This window comes from Catharus ustulatus, chromosome 5 (genome assembly GCF_009819885.2).
Source record: "Catharus ustulatus isolate bCatUst1 chromosome 5, bCatUst1.pri.v2, whole genome shotgun sequence".
Taxonomy (NCBI): domain Eukaryota; kingdom Metazoa; phylum Chordata; class Aves; order Passeriformes; family Turdidae; genus Catharus; species Catharus ustulatus.
Genome location: NC_046225.1, coordinates 74255559 through 74270889, shown reverse-complemented (window position 1 = coordinate 74270889; position 15331 = coordinate 74255559). Strand labels below are relative to the sequence as shown.

The window sequence follows — 15331 nt, the reverse complement described above, 5'->3', positions numbered from 1 at the left end:
ACCCCAAAATTCCCTATCTGAAAAAGAACCCAAACCCCAGCTGTCTGACCCTAAAGTCCCTGGTTGGGCAAATAGAATCTGAAATTCCTCATTTGAGAAAAACCAAGTTCTGAAATTCCTTATTGGAGAAAAAAAAAGTATAAAACAAGAGAACCCAACAGTCAGATCCCAAAATTCCAGTTGAGCAAAACAAGCTGTCAAACCCTCAAAACTTTCTCTGTGCAAAACCAAGCTGTCAGACCCCAAAATTCCCATTTGAAGAAAAACAATCAGTCTGACCCCGAATTCCCTGTTTGAGATCAAACAGCCTCTGAACCTCAAATCCCTATTTGAGCAAACCCCAAAAACTAAACCCACAAATCCCTATTTGTACAGAAATGAGTTGTCAGACCCCAAAATCTGAAAACAGAAAAAAAAAAAAATGAAAGAAAAAGAAAAAGCAAACTTCAAATCCTCATTCCAGGAAAACCCAACGTCTGACTCCAAAGTTCCCGTTTAAACTGAAACAAACCATCAGCCCCAAATTCCTGTTTGAATAAAAACAATCAGTCTGACCCCGAATTCCCTGCTTGAGATAAAACAGCCTCTGAACCCCAAATCCCTATTGGAGCAAACCCCAAAAACCTAAACCCACAAATCCCTAATAGAGCAAACCCCAAAAACCTTCAAAATTCACAAATCTCTAATTGAGCAACCCCAAAAACCTAAACCCACAAATCCCTATTTGTGCAGAAATCCATCAGACCCCAAAATCTGAAAACAGAAAAAAAAAAATTTAAAAAAATTAAAAAAAAAAAAAAAAGAAAAAGCAAACTCCAAATCCTCATTCTAGTAAAACCCAACGTCTGACCCCAAATTTCCCGTTTAAACTAAAACAAACCATCAGCCCAAAATTCCCATATGAAGAAAAACAATCAGTCTGACCCTGAATTCCCTGCTTGAGATAAAACAGCCTCTGAACCCCAAATCCCTAATTAAGCAAACCCCAAAAACTAAACCCACAAATCCCTAATAGAGCAAACCCCAAAAACCTTCAAAATTCACAAATCCCTAATTGAGCAACCCCAAAAACCTAAACCCACAAATCCCTATTTGTGCAGAAATCCATCAGATCCCAAAATCTGAAAACAGAAAAAAAATTTTTAAAAAATTAAAAAAAAAAAAAAAAAGAAAAAAAAAAAGAAAAAGAAAAAGCAAATTCCATATCCTCATTCCAGGAAAACCCAGCGTCTGACCCCAAATTTCCCGTTTAAACTAAAACAAACCAAATTCCCCTTTGGGGAAATCGCAGCCATCCCTTCCCAAAATCGCTGCCGGAGCTGGGCACAAAGAGTTAAAGCTCCTGCGGGCTCTGTGGCCAATCCCACCGAGCGAAGGGCAGCCCTTGGCCCCAGCCCAGCAGCAGGTTGTTCTCCTCAGGTATTATTTTGGACTTTTTCCCGGGATACCAAGCAGGGAAACGATGAATTTGGTGCTCGGCGGAGGATGGGGAGCTGCAGATGCACCCCTGGGCTGCCCAGGTAAATCCCGGATTTTTGGGGGGTTTTTCCTTTCCTCTCCTTCCCCCTCTCGCTGGGTGTCTTTGTTTGGGGCCGGGCAGGGGAGAGAAGAGTTTTCGGTGGATTAGAGCGGGGCTGAGCTGCTGGGACTTTTTGCAGGTGATTTTTTATTATTTTTTTTTGGGTGGGGGGACACCAGCGGGGCTCGGAGCAGAGATGGGGTGCGCAGAGCTGGGTGGTTCAGAGTGGGGAAAAATGCGATTTTCCCCCTCTATAAACCCCTCCCGAGCACCGAGACCTTGCACCCCGGCGGATTTTAGGGCATCGCTCCGGTTTAGCACGGTCGGGACGAGCCACCAAGGCTCGCTCCAAGCCGGGTGTCCGGGAGCAGCGAGCGCCTCCCGGGCTGGCCCCGAGCCCACGAAATTCCTGGGGGCGAGTTAAAGATAAACCACGGCCGGGGGTGAGTCCCTGTATTGTCCTTCCTGCGGGGACAGAGTCTGGGCAAAATTTGGGGGTGGCACAGCCAGGCAGGGATGGCACCTTGGAACAGCTCTGGGGGTGATGGTTCATCCTAAAGGGCAGGGATGGCTCCTTGGAACCCCAAAGGGCAGGAGCAGCTCCTTGGAACCCCAAAGGGCAGGATCAGCTCCTTGGAACAACCCCAGGGATGATGGCTCACCCCAAAGGGCAGGATCAGCTCCCTGGAATAGTTCTGGGGGTGATGGCTCATCCCAAAGGGCAGGATCAGCCCCTTGGAACAGACCCAGGGGTGATGGCTCATCCCAAAGGGCAGGGATGGCTCCTCGGTACCACTCTGGGGGTGATGGCTCATCCTAAAGGGCAGGGATGGCTCCTTGGAACCCCAAAGGGCAGGATCAGCTCCCTGGAATAGTTCTGGGGGTGATAACTCATCCCAAAGGGCAGGAGTAGCTCCCTGGAACAGACGCAGGGGTGATGGCTCACCCCAAAGGGCAGGAGCAGCTCTCTGGAACCCTAAAGAGCAGGATCAGCCTCCCCCATAAAACATCCCACCCAGGGCAGGGTTTAAATCGTGCAGGGGGAGGTCTGGTGACAAAGAGTGGGGGTGTCCTCCTGGCATTTGGGGCCATGGAGCTGGAGATCCCTGAATTTGGGATGTGGGGATGTGTGAGGATGCTCAGGCAGATGCTGGAGAGCCAGGCAAGGCTGTAGCTGTGTGCTGGGACACTCCCAGCAGTGACCATGAGCTTCCCCATATCCCCTGAGCTGGGGAGTCCCACGGGCTCAGCTGCCAGCACCTCATCTCCAGCCACATCTCCAAAGGATTTTCAGTGGATTAGTGCAGGGCTGAGCTGGTGGGACCATTTCCAGGTGCTTTTTAGGGATGGGATGTACCTGCTGGGCTGTGTTTGGAAATGGATTGTTCAGGGTGGGAAATCTCACCCTGGATCCCATTGGCAGCTCCTTAACAAGGGGAAACTGAGGCAGGCAGGGCTGGGATGACCCCAAGCATGGCATGGGACACCCCAGACCATCAGGGCCACAGCCAGCACTGAGGCTGCTCCATCAAACTGCCCTTCCTGCACTGAGGGAATCCAGGGAGTTTTCCCTGTGCCACCACAGCTGGTGCTTTTCTGGGCAGAGGCCAGCAGGACTTCACTGGGGACAGTGACACAGATCCCTGAGGATCTTCTGGGGACAGCCACAAGGGTGACAGGTGGGACCATGGATTTGGGATGAGCTTGAAAGCATCATCCTGTCCTGCTGCCCCTTGGGATGATGGGGACAGAGAAGGAAAATCCTTCCTATCTGCCAACCCAGATCCAAACTCAGGGCTCTGACAGCAGATGGGGAAAAGGGGGAAAATCCCCCCAAGGATGAGGACTCTGGCAGGGGAATGTTGGTGGATATCCAGTGTTGCTTGCAAAAAAAACTCCATGGCAGGATAATTCCTGATGGAAAGGACCCCCAGAGCTCTCCAGGCCATCTTGCTGCTGGTGGACCCTGCCTGGTCCATTCAGGGCTTGAAAACCTCCAAGGATGAGACAAAAAAATCCTCCCTGGGACTCTACAAATGTACTTTGTCTCACCTGCCAAGGATTCTCTGGGGCTTTACTCACCTTGCTGCAGCCTCCAGAATAATGTTGATTTCTTCCCTTACTGGAACAGCTCAAGACTGGTGTGGCCTGCCAGGTGCTTGGCTTTTAACTCCACTCTGCCTGCTTTTTTGGATCCAGAAAATCCTGTGGATTACAACTGGGAACACCCAGAGATGAGGAGCTGGCATGGAGGAGCTGGGCTTGGGGCAGGATGAGCAATAGCCATGCCCAGATTGAATTACTGATTATTTTACTGTCAGTAAAAGTTTTCCAGGAAGCTGTGGCAGGGTGTCCATTCCAGTAACACCCTCAGGGAGCTGAGATTGAAGGAGGGCCAGGCAGGAGGGCACAGAGCCAAGGCCATGTGCTGCACACTGCAGATTGTGGCTGGGCTTTGCCACGATTCCCCTCCTGCCACGTCCCGAGCCACGGGGACAGGGTGGCACTGAACTGTGTCCCTTAAACACAGCGACCAAGTGAGGGAGGAAAACTGATAGCAGAGTGGGAGGACTGGCCAGGAAGGTGGAGCAGGCTGCACTGTTCAGGCTTTGTGGGGAGAACAATGGGGCCTTTATTGGGGAAGGGAGGTGGAGGCTGGCAGGGACAGTTTGGGACACAGAAAGTTCCTTGGCCAGCTCGGGGACAGGGCACTGGCAATGTGGGATGGGACAGGTTGGTAGCCAGTGTCCCCCCAGCCAGCTGTGGGGGCAGGGAGCTGGGACAGGGGGTGGGACAGGTTGGTACACACTGGGGGATGGGGAAATGGGGAATGGAAAATAGGAAATGGAATGGGGAGTGGGGATGGGGAGTGGGGAAGGGAAATGGGAATGGAAATGGGAAATGTAAAATGGGAATGGAAAATGTAAAATGGGAAATGTAAAATGGGAAATGTAAAATGGGAATGGAAAATGGGGAATGGGGAATGGAAAATGGGGAAGGGAAATGGGAACGGGGAGTGGGGAAGGGGAATGGCAATGAAAATGGGAAATGGAAAATGGGAAATGGAAAATGAAAATGGGAAATGGAAAATGGGGAATGGGAAATGGAAATAGGGAAGGGGAATGGAAAATGTAAAATGGGAATGGGGAAGGGGAATGGAAATGGGAATGGAAATTTAAAATGGGGAAGGGGAATGGGAATGGAAATGAGGAAAGGGAATGGAAATGGGGAAGGGGAATGGAAATGGGAATGGGGAAGGGGAATGAGGAAGGGAAATGGAAATGGGGAATAGGAATGGGAAAGGGGAATGGAAATGGGAAATGTAAAATGGGAATGGGAAATGGGAATGGAAATGGAAAATTGGAATGGGGAATGGGAATGGAAATTGGAAATGGGAATGAAGTATGGAAATGGAAAATGGGAATGGGAAATGTAAAATAGGAATGGAAAATGGGGAATGGGAAATGAAAATAGGAATAGGAATGGGGAATGGGAAATGCAAATGGAAATGGGAATGAGAATGGAAATTGGAATGGGGAATGGGAATGGAAATTGGAAATGGGAATGAGGTATGGAAATGGAAAATGGGAATGGGAAATATAAAATAGGAATGGAAAATGGGGAATGGGAAATGGAAATAGGAATAGGAATGGGGAATGGGAAATGCAAACGGAAATGGGAATGAGAATGGAAATTGGAAATGGGATGGGACAGGTTTGTACCCAATGTAACCCATGGCAAACTGAGGGGACAGGGAAATGGGCTGGGACAGGTTGGTACCATTTTGGTGAGAAAGTGAAACAAAGAACAAGGATATGGGATATGGGTTGGTACCCAGAATGTCCTTTGACCACAGCTGGAGGAAACTGGGACACAGCAGATGGGACAAGGGACAGGCCAGTTTGGTACCAAACATCCTCTGGTGGTGGGACTCATCCCCTCAAATGCTGACAGGACTCTCCTTGATGTGGCTCTGCATTCACGGCCACCCTCCCAAATCCTTCGGCATCCAGAACTGCCACATTAACAAAGAGCTGGCTCTGAGGACCCTGGGGATTCTCAGAGCTGAGAGTGAGGAGCATCCCATGCTGGGGACATCCTGAATGCAGAGCAGAGGAGCTCTGGGGATGCAGGAATCTGTGATGCTGCAGGCTGTCCCTCGGCAGCTCAGCGAGAGCTCCCCCGAAGAGCCCGCCTGGGTCTTTTCATCTCATCTCTTTTGTTTCAGGCTTATTATGTAAATAGCTGATGCGGCCCCCATAATGAGAAAGTGGTTTCCCAGAATACAAAAGGCTGTAATTATCTCATTAGCAGGCGGGAAGGAAAAGGAAATGTTTCTAAGCCGGCTCGCTTTTATTTCCCACAGCAGCACGAGGAAGGGCAGCCCCCAAAACCGGGATTTGCCTGTCCCTAACCCTGACAGCCCCTTCTGATGCTGCAGGAGAGAGAAAAGCAAACCCTCCTGTCTCAGAAATGGTTTGTACTGGGAGGGCTGAGGGCTTTGAACTGGGCCCAGTTATCCAGAATTATCCAGTTATCCTGTGCAGACCCCTCAGTGCTCTTTGTGCTGGGACAGCACAAACACACCACAAATTGTAGCTGGAAAGTTGGGGGGTCACAGAGGGACAGGATGGTCCCCACATTCCCAGTTTGGATGTTCCTAGGCAGGATTCCCATGCTGGGCAGTCCAAGCCAACCTCCCTGCTCCAGCAGGGTGCACTTGACTCAGGATTGTGTACAAAAGTAAACCCAACCATAAATCCTCTGCACAGAAGGATGGAAAATGTGCAGCCCCCACAGCCCAAGAGGTGTCTGAGGGTGGCTGCACGAATTTGCCACTACTTGACCCTCCAACCTGCCTTCCTGAGTTTGCTTCTTAGCTCTGAATGGGGAGAAAAAGATCTGCAGTGCAGGGAAAAATGGGATTAGAGAGGTCTGTGTCCTGGGGAAGGAACAGGAGTTGTTCTTCTGACTTCATTTGGCTTCTGGTTGTGGAAAAAGCTTGTGGTTGAGATCTGCATGTTTTTGCAGACAGGTTCGAGTGTGTTCGTGCCGTGTTCCAGTGGTGCAGGAAAACCTGGCAGCCACCAAGGCAGGATGGGGGGGAAGGAGTAGGAGGAGGTGCAGAAAAGAGCCACAAGAGTTACTTGAGGGCTGGAAAAAATGCCTGTGAGAGACAAGAAAAGCTCATTCTGTTCATTCTGTTCCCCTCTTCAGACTGAGCAACTTGAGAAGGGTGTAGGAGAGCAGGAGGTGCTGGGGCACTGGAGCCAGGTGGGAGGGGAGCTCTGGTGTCCCTGCCCCTTGAATCCATCCAGTGCAGAGCTCTCAGCCAGGTTTGGGTCCTGCATGGCCATAAGGAGGTGAGAAGTGATGGTCTGTGACACACAGGAGGCAGAGCAGCAGCTGAGTGGCCTTTCTGGAGGATGTGAGGTACAAGAAAAGGTGAGGGAGAGGAGGAGGGATGTGCCTGAAACCTGCAGCTGAAACTAAGAGGGAACAGCCTCTAAACAGGAGAGGTTTAGACTGGGTATTAGGGGAAATTTCTTAATGGAAAATTTCTTCATGGAAAGGGTGTCCAGCCCTGTCACAGCTGCCCAGGGCAGTGGTGGAATCCCATCCCTGGAGGGATTTAAAAGCCATGGATGTGGCACTTGGGGACATGGGTTAGTGTGGGAATGGTTGGACCCCATGATTTTGGAGGGTTTTTCCAACCTGAATAGCTCTGTGATTTGATGATTCCACAAGTGCAATTGCAAGCCTTGTGTTTCAGGGGTGGTTTTTCCCCCAGGGTTTGTTAATGCCTCACTGGACACAGGTGGTTTCACTGCTAACCCATTCCTGTCCTTCCCTTCCCACTCCCCACATCCTCCTGGATGAAGCTGAGATCACACAGCCATTCTTTCCCCACCATTTCCAGCCTGTTCCACCACCCCAGGACACGCTGACTTTTTCCTCCTCCAGCCAAACCAAGCCCTTGGCAGCGCTGTAAACACAGGGCAGGTGTGGGCTCTGCCCCCATAAAACCAGCACAGCAGAGCTCTGCTTCTGGTGTCACTAATTGCTCACTCGTTACAGCCCAAACAAACCTGACTAATGAAGGTCAGGGGCACACCTGTTACCACAGTTGGGGGAATTTTTGACCTTCAGCAGCACATGCCTGGCATGGTGTGTGTGTGTGTGCCAAGCTCTGCCCTGCTCTGGGCTCTTTGCTGCAGCTCCCCGTGCCCAAGAACCACGATTTGATGATTGATTCCCTTCTCCCCTGGCACAGTGCCCGAGGTATGCCTGTCTCCTTTGTTAGGAGAGTGTTAACAATTAACCTCCTCAGGCAGAAACAGAGCCAGGCCTCCATAATTTAGTCTTAGTTAACCATTCAGCTGCTTATCTCAGAGCAATTTTTCTCCTTTCTAACTGGAAGGCATTCACTGAATGGTTTGGGTGGAGAGAAGACACAGTTATTTTACAAATGACTGTATTTACAATAACATCTGGGGGTGTGAAGCCTTGGTGAGAGGTGGACATGCAGAGTTTGGCTGCCACAGCTGGGCAAAAGGACATTTCACCCCAGATCTTCTGCATCAGGCATCAAAATATTGCTGATTCTGAGGCAGGAAAGGCCAGGTTGGGTGGGATTGGGATTGCTGCAATGTGGGTGTGTGCAGAGAAGGTCGAGCCATGCTTGAGGGTCACTCTTCTTTCCTTCCAAGGGATGGCCTTGGGAATGAAATGCTGCTAAAGGCAAAGCACTTGGCTTCCCTCAGCCTCCCTGTGCTCATGGACAGCTCAGCACCCTGGGAATCTCCCACTTTTAGTTCCATGGGAGGGAGGCAGGTATGGAATCACAGAATAGTTTGGAAGGGACCTTAAAGATCATCAAGTTCCACCCCCTGCCATGGGCAGAGACACCTTCCACTATCCCAGGTTGTTCCAAGCCCTGTCCAACGTGGTCTTGGGCACTCCCAGGGATCCAGGGGCAGCCACAGCTTCTCTGGGCACCCTGTGCCAGGGCTCAGCACCCTCCCAGGGAATAATCCCTTCCCAAAATCCCACCTAACCCTGCCCTCTGGCAGTTTGAAGCCATTCCCTCTTGTCCTCTTGCCCCAGAGATGATGAGATTTAAGGAGAAGTGTCCTGGGGAAGTTTTTAGTCACACACTTGCCCAAACCTGGCAGGGAAAAAAAAGACTCTCCTGCTCAGTGCTGGAGCGTGGCAACGTTATTCCTGTGCTCAAAAATGGATTTCACAGTTCAGCTGAGGAACAACCAGGGAACTGGAGCTGGCCAGAAGATACAAACCCAAGGGTTGTTGTTCTCAGAAAAAAAACGTCCTGTCCCTTTTTGGCAAACAAAGCTGTACTGTCAGGGCTCTGCTGGCACTTCTGGAATCTCCTTAATAACATATTTGTAACACTTGTCTGTATGCTCTGTTTATCAGATCCTGGGTTTGCAGTAAACATAAGTTAGGAACAAGGGGGTTTTTTTCAGAATATTTTCTTGGATGATTCCCAGATAAAAGAAAATCCTTGTTGTTGTGTTGGCCCTTTTTTAAATTTTTTTTTTTCCTATTGGAAGGATCAAACTTTCCAGTGACTTCATCCTGCCCTCAGAGAGTCAATGTAAATGTGCAAATGTCACTGTGAAATTTACCCAGTGAGGGAGAAGTAACCTGGATTTCTCCCCTGCTGGCTGGGGAACACTGCAAGGAGACAAAGCCACCTCCTTGTGTGGAGCTGAGACCTCCCAGCACATCCCTCCCGTGGTGCCTGGTGTCCCATAAAAAGGAGTCACAGCCCACAAAGATTCCCAAAGTCACTGAAAAGCAGGTTATTCCTAAATTAGGAGCACAAAAGGTCTTCCCTTGACTCATAAAATCCAAAGGTTGAGTGTAGCTTCAGGTGGGTGTTCTCCATCCTTCCTCATCATCCACAGCCCAGCCAGGTCTCCAGGAGCTCAGCAAGGACCTGGATTAACCCCTGGGCAATGTGAACTCGTGAACTGTCAGTGCAGGTGTTCCTTGGGACGTATCTTTGGGGTGTGACAGGGTCAGGAGCCTCTGAGTGCTGCTCAGAGCACGTGTCCACACGTCACATGCTGGATATGTGACCCAAACCCAGAGGTTCCGTCACCTCTGACCAATAAACACTCGTGTTTTGGCTGCAGTGGATCCCCACATGTGCTCATGTGATCCTCCTTTACTGCCTGCTCTTTGGACTTTCATCAGGGAATGACATGAGATCATCTGCTGGGGACAGAGGTGCAGGGTGTCCTCAGCAGGGACCACAGTGTTCACTTGATGATGATAAAATCCCCAATGGGTTGGGTTGGAAGGGACCTTAAATCCCATCTCAGCAGCTCTGTGTCCTCTCCCTGTGGCACAGCAGTTGCCACTCTGTACTTTGGACAGGGCAGGATTGGCAAAGGGGGAGGAGAAGCCTCCAGAAATGCAGTTTAATAAAAGCAGAGTCGAGCAGCACAGACCCTGCTTTAACCTTTTTAATTCTTTTTCCATTCCATTATTAGTGCAAATAGCAAGGCCCTGTGAGACAGCACATGGGAGCTGAGCTCCAGACCTCAGCTTGCTCTCCAGGGAAATAAACCCAGTTCTGCTTTACTCAGGGAGGGCTGAGTGAACATCCCTACCCCAAGGAGAGGGAAAACCCCACAGAAATGGGGATTTTCTCCATCTCCTCTCTGCCATCCCTGAACATTTTTTCAAAGGGCATCATTATTTTTATTCCATCCACAGGGAAACCTGCACCTGCTGCTGGCCTTAAGTCCTGCTTTAGTCCCCACACTGCCAGGGTGGTTTATCCTGGAAAACCTGGAACTGAGGGTGCCTGAGACAAAAGAAAAGCATCCATTCTGGCCCATGGGAACTGAGCCAATGAACTCAGTAGGGCCAGGGGGACAATGGTCAGCTCAGTAGCTCCTCCAGGTTTGGTTCAGTCATCCAAAATTTGCAATGCACCTTCTCCCTTCCTCCAGTAATGAGATCTTTGGCTTGCACAGGTTCAAAGTCTCTGTTATTCAATAAGGCAACAACAAAAAAAGTTGTTGTGGGTCTTTTATTTCCTTAAATAGGATTTTACAGCTTTGTGTAAAAGCTGATGAAGAGCATCTAGAAATGAGAGAATTGGTCCCAAGCATAATTGGTCCCAGGACAACCCTAGTGAAAGACAACTCTTGAAACCATTATTTGCGTGTTATCCATGTCCCATGGCCTAGTTTTGGCCAAGCCAAGGCACAGCCTAAGTAAGAATCAAATGGAGAAGGAGAATAAAAATTTAAAAAAAAAAATTAGGATTGCACCTGCACAAAAGCATCTTTCTAAAAGCTCAAGTTCAGGTGAGCAACAATCCCAAGGCAGTGGAAATTGTGTTTTTTAAACACAAGGGATGTGAGGAGGGAGCACTTGTATGAACCAGGACCAGGGATGGAGACCTTCCATCACCACAAATTTGTTCAAACCTGGGAAAAGAGACAGAAATAATTCAAGTTTGGGCACTGCAAATGGTTGTGTCTCACTGATGCCATAGAGCTGTGCCTAAAATCCATGCAGCTCAGTGCCCTGGCAACCACAACCCTTGGATTGAGAAGATTTTTGATAACAGTGGTGGTATTTGGGAATTGTCCTAGTTTGGAGGACAGGTGTCTGCTGAGAAAGGCAGGAGCTTCTCTTTGAAGTGGAGAATGTAAACCCCTTCCCTCCAAATTATTATAATTTTGAAATCAAGGGGCTCTCAGGCAAAGATATGGGAATTAGGAATAACAGTTCTTTACTAGGGAAATTAAAATAGAAATACAGCACAACAAAGAACAAACCCCAAACCCTGACACAGTCAGAGTACAGCCTGACACCCGTCAGGCAGGGTGTTGGCAGCAGTCCCATTCCATGGTGGCTGCATCCTCCTGCAGTGACAGATGTGGCTCAGTTGGAGCAGTGCTCCTGTACAAGGTGCAGTTTCCCTCTGGAGCTCCAGTGGGGATGTGGAGAAATCCGGTTTTCCTCTGGAGTCCAGTGGAGAAAGGGGCTCCCTTAGTGTCCCAAACCCTCTGTTTTTATCTTGGTAAGGAATGTTGGGCTCTTCCCCCTGGCTGGAGCAACTCCCAATGGGATGCAGTAATTTTATCAGTGCCACAGTGGGACTCAATGGCCATGAGCAGAAAATGACTGGCTGGAGGAAGGATGGGCTGTGAAAAGATAAAGAACAATGCCCTGCCTGGTTTCAATGGATGGCCCATTAGCAGAATATCTCCCATGGAGATCAGGATCACTGCCCCACCCTCAACAGATGGTGATAGAATAGGTAACTTTGATCACATCCTGTGTTGTAACCCAAGACAGGAATGCTGCTCCTCCAAGGGATCTGAGGGTCCCGCAGAAGAGGAGAACCCCATCACTGGGACACAATTTCCATCTCCAAACAAAAGCATCTCTTTAACCACCCCTTTCCCTCCTTTCCTTGTCCCAGTGCCCCTGAGCTGTGCCTCCACCTCACCCCGACGCTGCCATGGCCACGCTAGACACGCTGCCCGTCCTCAGTGACCCAACCTACCCCAGCCCGGAGAACTTCCACGCCTTCGCCCCCCGCTACTCCCAGACCATCCCCAAGAGCGCCATGGGCAGCGTGGGCAGCGGCGTGGCCAACGACCAGGAGTTCGCCATGAAGAGCGTGGGCACGCGGACGCAGAGCAGCGGCCGGCAGGCGGAGGGGCCCCGCAACGGCTACTCCACACGGGACATCTCCAACCGCTACTCCGGCGAGGAGAAGACCTACAAGTCGGAGAAAGTCTCCAACTCCCTCTACATCAACGGCGACCTGCGCAAGGGCGACAAGGTGAAGATGGACATCTGCGGGAACGTGACCGCCAACAACGAGAAGAACCTGCCGCCGCCTCCCCAGTACCGAGAGCCCGGTAACCCACCAAAGATTTTGCCAATCTCCGGCAAACTAGACCAGGTGAGACCCTCCTGGAGCAGCTGGGTGGCCGTGGCACTTCTCTGGAAGCACAGACCTTGGGCTACGGTGCAGTCTTGATGGCCTCGTTTTTATTTGGGACGTTTTGCTGTAGAGATGAGATAATTCTTATGGCTTTCAGGGGGCTTGTTAGTTCTTGAGGAACCCAAGAGCATGACCACAAGTTTTCCACATACAGCTCATTTAAGCCTGTGTTTAAGTCACTGGCTATTCCAACTTCCTTGAGATGCTGTGCCTACCTCCCTGAAGGATGGGGAGGGAGCTGGAGTTGGTTCTAGTTTCAGTAGGTCCAGCATCTGAGTCCCACTCTTGTTTTGTGTGTTTTGTGCCTTTTATAGGCAGTTTCCAACCACCTACTGCCACCTAAAGCTGTTGCTTGAAAGCAGCCAGGAGCATCTGTTCGCAATCCTGGTGCCCCTTGCGAGGGAAAATGCTTGGGAGCTACCCCTGTAAACATTATCCCAGCCCAGCCCAGTCCTCATGGCTCCTTTTGGCTTCAGGAGCAAAATCCCCCAGGCCTGGAGGAAGAGAGCTCCAGAGCCAGCAGTGTTTTATGCAGCCTGCTGCTCTGCTCCACTGACTTCCATAATTTGTGTCCAGTATTATTTCTGCAGCATTCAGTGGCCTTCTCTCCTGGGTTGTTAATCCAACAGTCCATCTCAGTCTCCAACCTGTTCAGTGGGGCTTATTCTGCTTCTCATAAAAGGCATTTTCAAAATACCTTTGCTTTCTCCAGTTTAATTCTCACCTAAAATCCAGCCTGCAGCAGGGGAGACTCAATCCCATTTTGGAAAATTTTGTTTTTAATTTTGTTTCTAATGGTACATTGATGGGGTGAGGAATGTGCAAGGCTTTAAAATCTTTTCTAAATCCCTTACAGCTGTGGTCTGTTGTCCCATAGAAAAAAAAATTTCAAATGAAGAGCAGCTCCAGCATGTTCCTTGCCTGGTGTCACTGCTGTCACAGCTCCTACCTGCTCCTGTCTGAGGACAAGCAGGACACAAGGTCCCCACAGGAACAGGAGGGCAGGAGAGAGATATGATGGTCCTGAGGCAAAATGCTGCTAATCTCTGAGTTCAATTCAGCAATGCAATCTCAAGGCTAAAAATATAATCAGCAAAAATTAGAGTAATTTTTGGTCAGGTCTGGTAAGCAGCCCTCCTTGTGAAAAGCACTAAGAGAACCCAGGAAGTATTCTAGGGAAAAATCATGCAGGTTTGGGGTGAGTTAAGTTTCCTTTCAGCTGGGGGAAGGGAAGGCAAAGTTGCCCTTGGGGTGACCACAGGTCCCTCACGTGCAGCCCCAAATGGTCCAGGGTGTAAGGAAGTGGGAAAAGGAGCCAGCCAAGCCCCACGCTGTGCCCATGTGTCTCTTTTGTGTGTTGTTACCGAGCCTCCTGCTGTGTTTGATGCGTGGTCCTTTTTCCTTTTTGCAGAGCAATGAGCCCTTAGTTAGACCCTCAGCCTTTAAACCAGTAGTTCCTAAAAACTTCCATTCCATGCAGAACCTCTGCCCGCCGCAGAGCAACGGGATGGCAGAGAACAGAAAGAGCTTGAACCATGCCAACAGCAATAGCCCGTCCGCGCCCAAGGGTGGACTCGACAAGAGCAGCCTTAACAGGACTACAAACCAGGGCGGGGGGCTCTCGGATTCGGGCCGTAACTCGCTCACGAGCCTGCCCACCTACGGGACGGGCTACAGCCAGCACGTGGGCCCCATGAGCGCCTCCACCAGCCACATCAACCGCATCGGGACCACCTACGTGGAGAAGAACATCGTGGGATACAACGGGATATCTACCTCAGACAGCGGGCGGTCCTCCAGCAAGAGCACCTCGTCCTTCAGCAGGCTGAACCATCTCAACGAAACGATGCCTTTCCACTCGCCCTCCACCGACGACATCATCCAGGACCTGGAGGACCGGCTGTGGGAGAAGGAGCAGGAGGTGCTGCAGATGAGGAGGAACTTGGATAAGAGTGAGGCAGCCATCTTCCAGGTGTTTGAGGAGAAGCAGAAGATCTGGGAGAGGGAAATGGAGGACCTGAGGCAGAACTATGCCAACAAATTGCAGCAGGTCTCCAAAAAGGCGCAGAGGGCTCAGCAGGCTCTGCAGCTCCAAATCTTCAAGCTCCAGCAGGAGAAAAAAAAACTCCAGGATGACATGGGGCAACTCCTCCAGCAACGAGAGGAGCTGGAGAAGAAATTTGTGGCTTTCAAGAAGGAGCAGGCTGAGTTTCTCCCGAAGATTGAAGAGACCAAGTGGGAGGTAAGAGCATTGTCACAACAGACCTTGAGTGAGGTTTCCATCACGGGGTCTGGGGACACAAAGTGCCTCCCAAATGCCCTCAGTGGAGCCCACAGACAACAGCCATGGGTTGGTGACCTCCAGGCTTGTCTGAATGCCAGGCCTGTTGATTTCAATTAAGCTAAAATAAGCACAATTTTGTGCACACCCTCCTGTGCTGGTTAATAATTTGACTTCACAGTCTGGCCACTCCAAGTCGTGACATTCAAATCCAGTTTCAGGGAACACAGGTCTTTCCACACAGGTACTTGTGCCTGCCAAAAATGGGCTTAAGTCTATTTTAATTAAATTCTTTTACCATTTGCATTTGGCAAACCCTGAGACTGCTTTTCAAATATTTGTTTTTTTAAAAATTGAAGATATAAAAGTAACTGAGCTAAGATTGACGCTGATAGCCACGTCTACCTCATGCTTTCCATCGTAACACACTGTTTTCAGTTGTTAAGTTTATCTCTCTTAAAAGGCTGGAAGAGAAATTCCTCTTTCTAGTTCTCCTGTTGAGTCCTACATAACTTTTTCCTATTGT

The 15331-nt window shown here is 49.9% G+C and overlaps 1 protein-coding gene across 3 annotated transcripts in view; it reads left to right on the top strand.

The window, feature by feature from the left end:
• LZTS3 (leucine zipper tumor suppressor family member 3) overlaps nucleotides 1-15331 on the top strand; it is a 46349-nt gene that overhangs the window by 22782 nt on the left and 8236 nt on the right. Inside the window, exons 1-3 of one of the 3 annotated variants that reach the window (XM_033059764.1) lie at nucleotides 1274-1520; nucleotides 11994-12482; nucleotides 13936-14766. In XM_033059764.1, coding sequence (XP_032915655.1) covers nucleotides 12033-12482; nucleotides 13936-14766 — 1281 coding nt within the window. In that variant the 5' untranslated portion in view covers nucleotides 1274-1520; nucleotides 11994-12032. Of the gene's footprint in view, nucleotides 1-1273; nucleotides 1521-11993; nucleotides 12483-13935; nucleotides 14767-15331 lie in introns of those variants that run through there. The other 2 variants (XM_033059765.1, XM_033059762.2) reach the window with 2 other exon arrangements.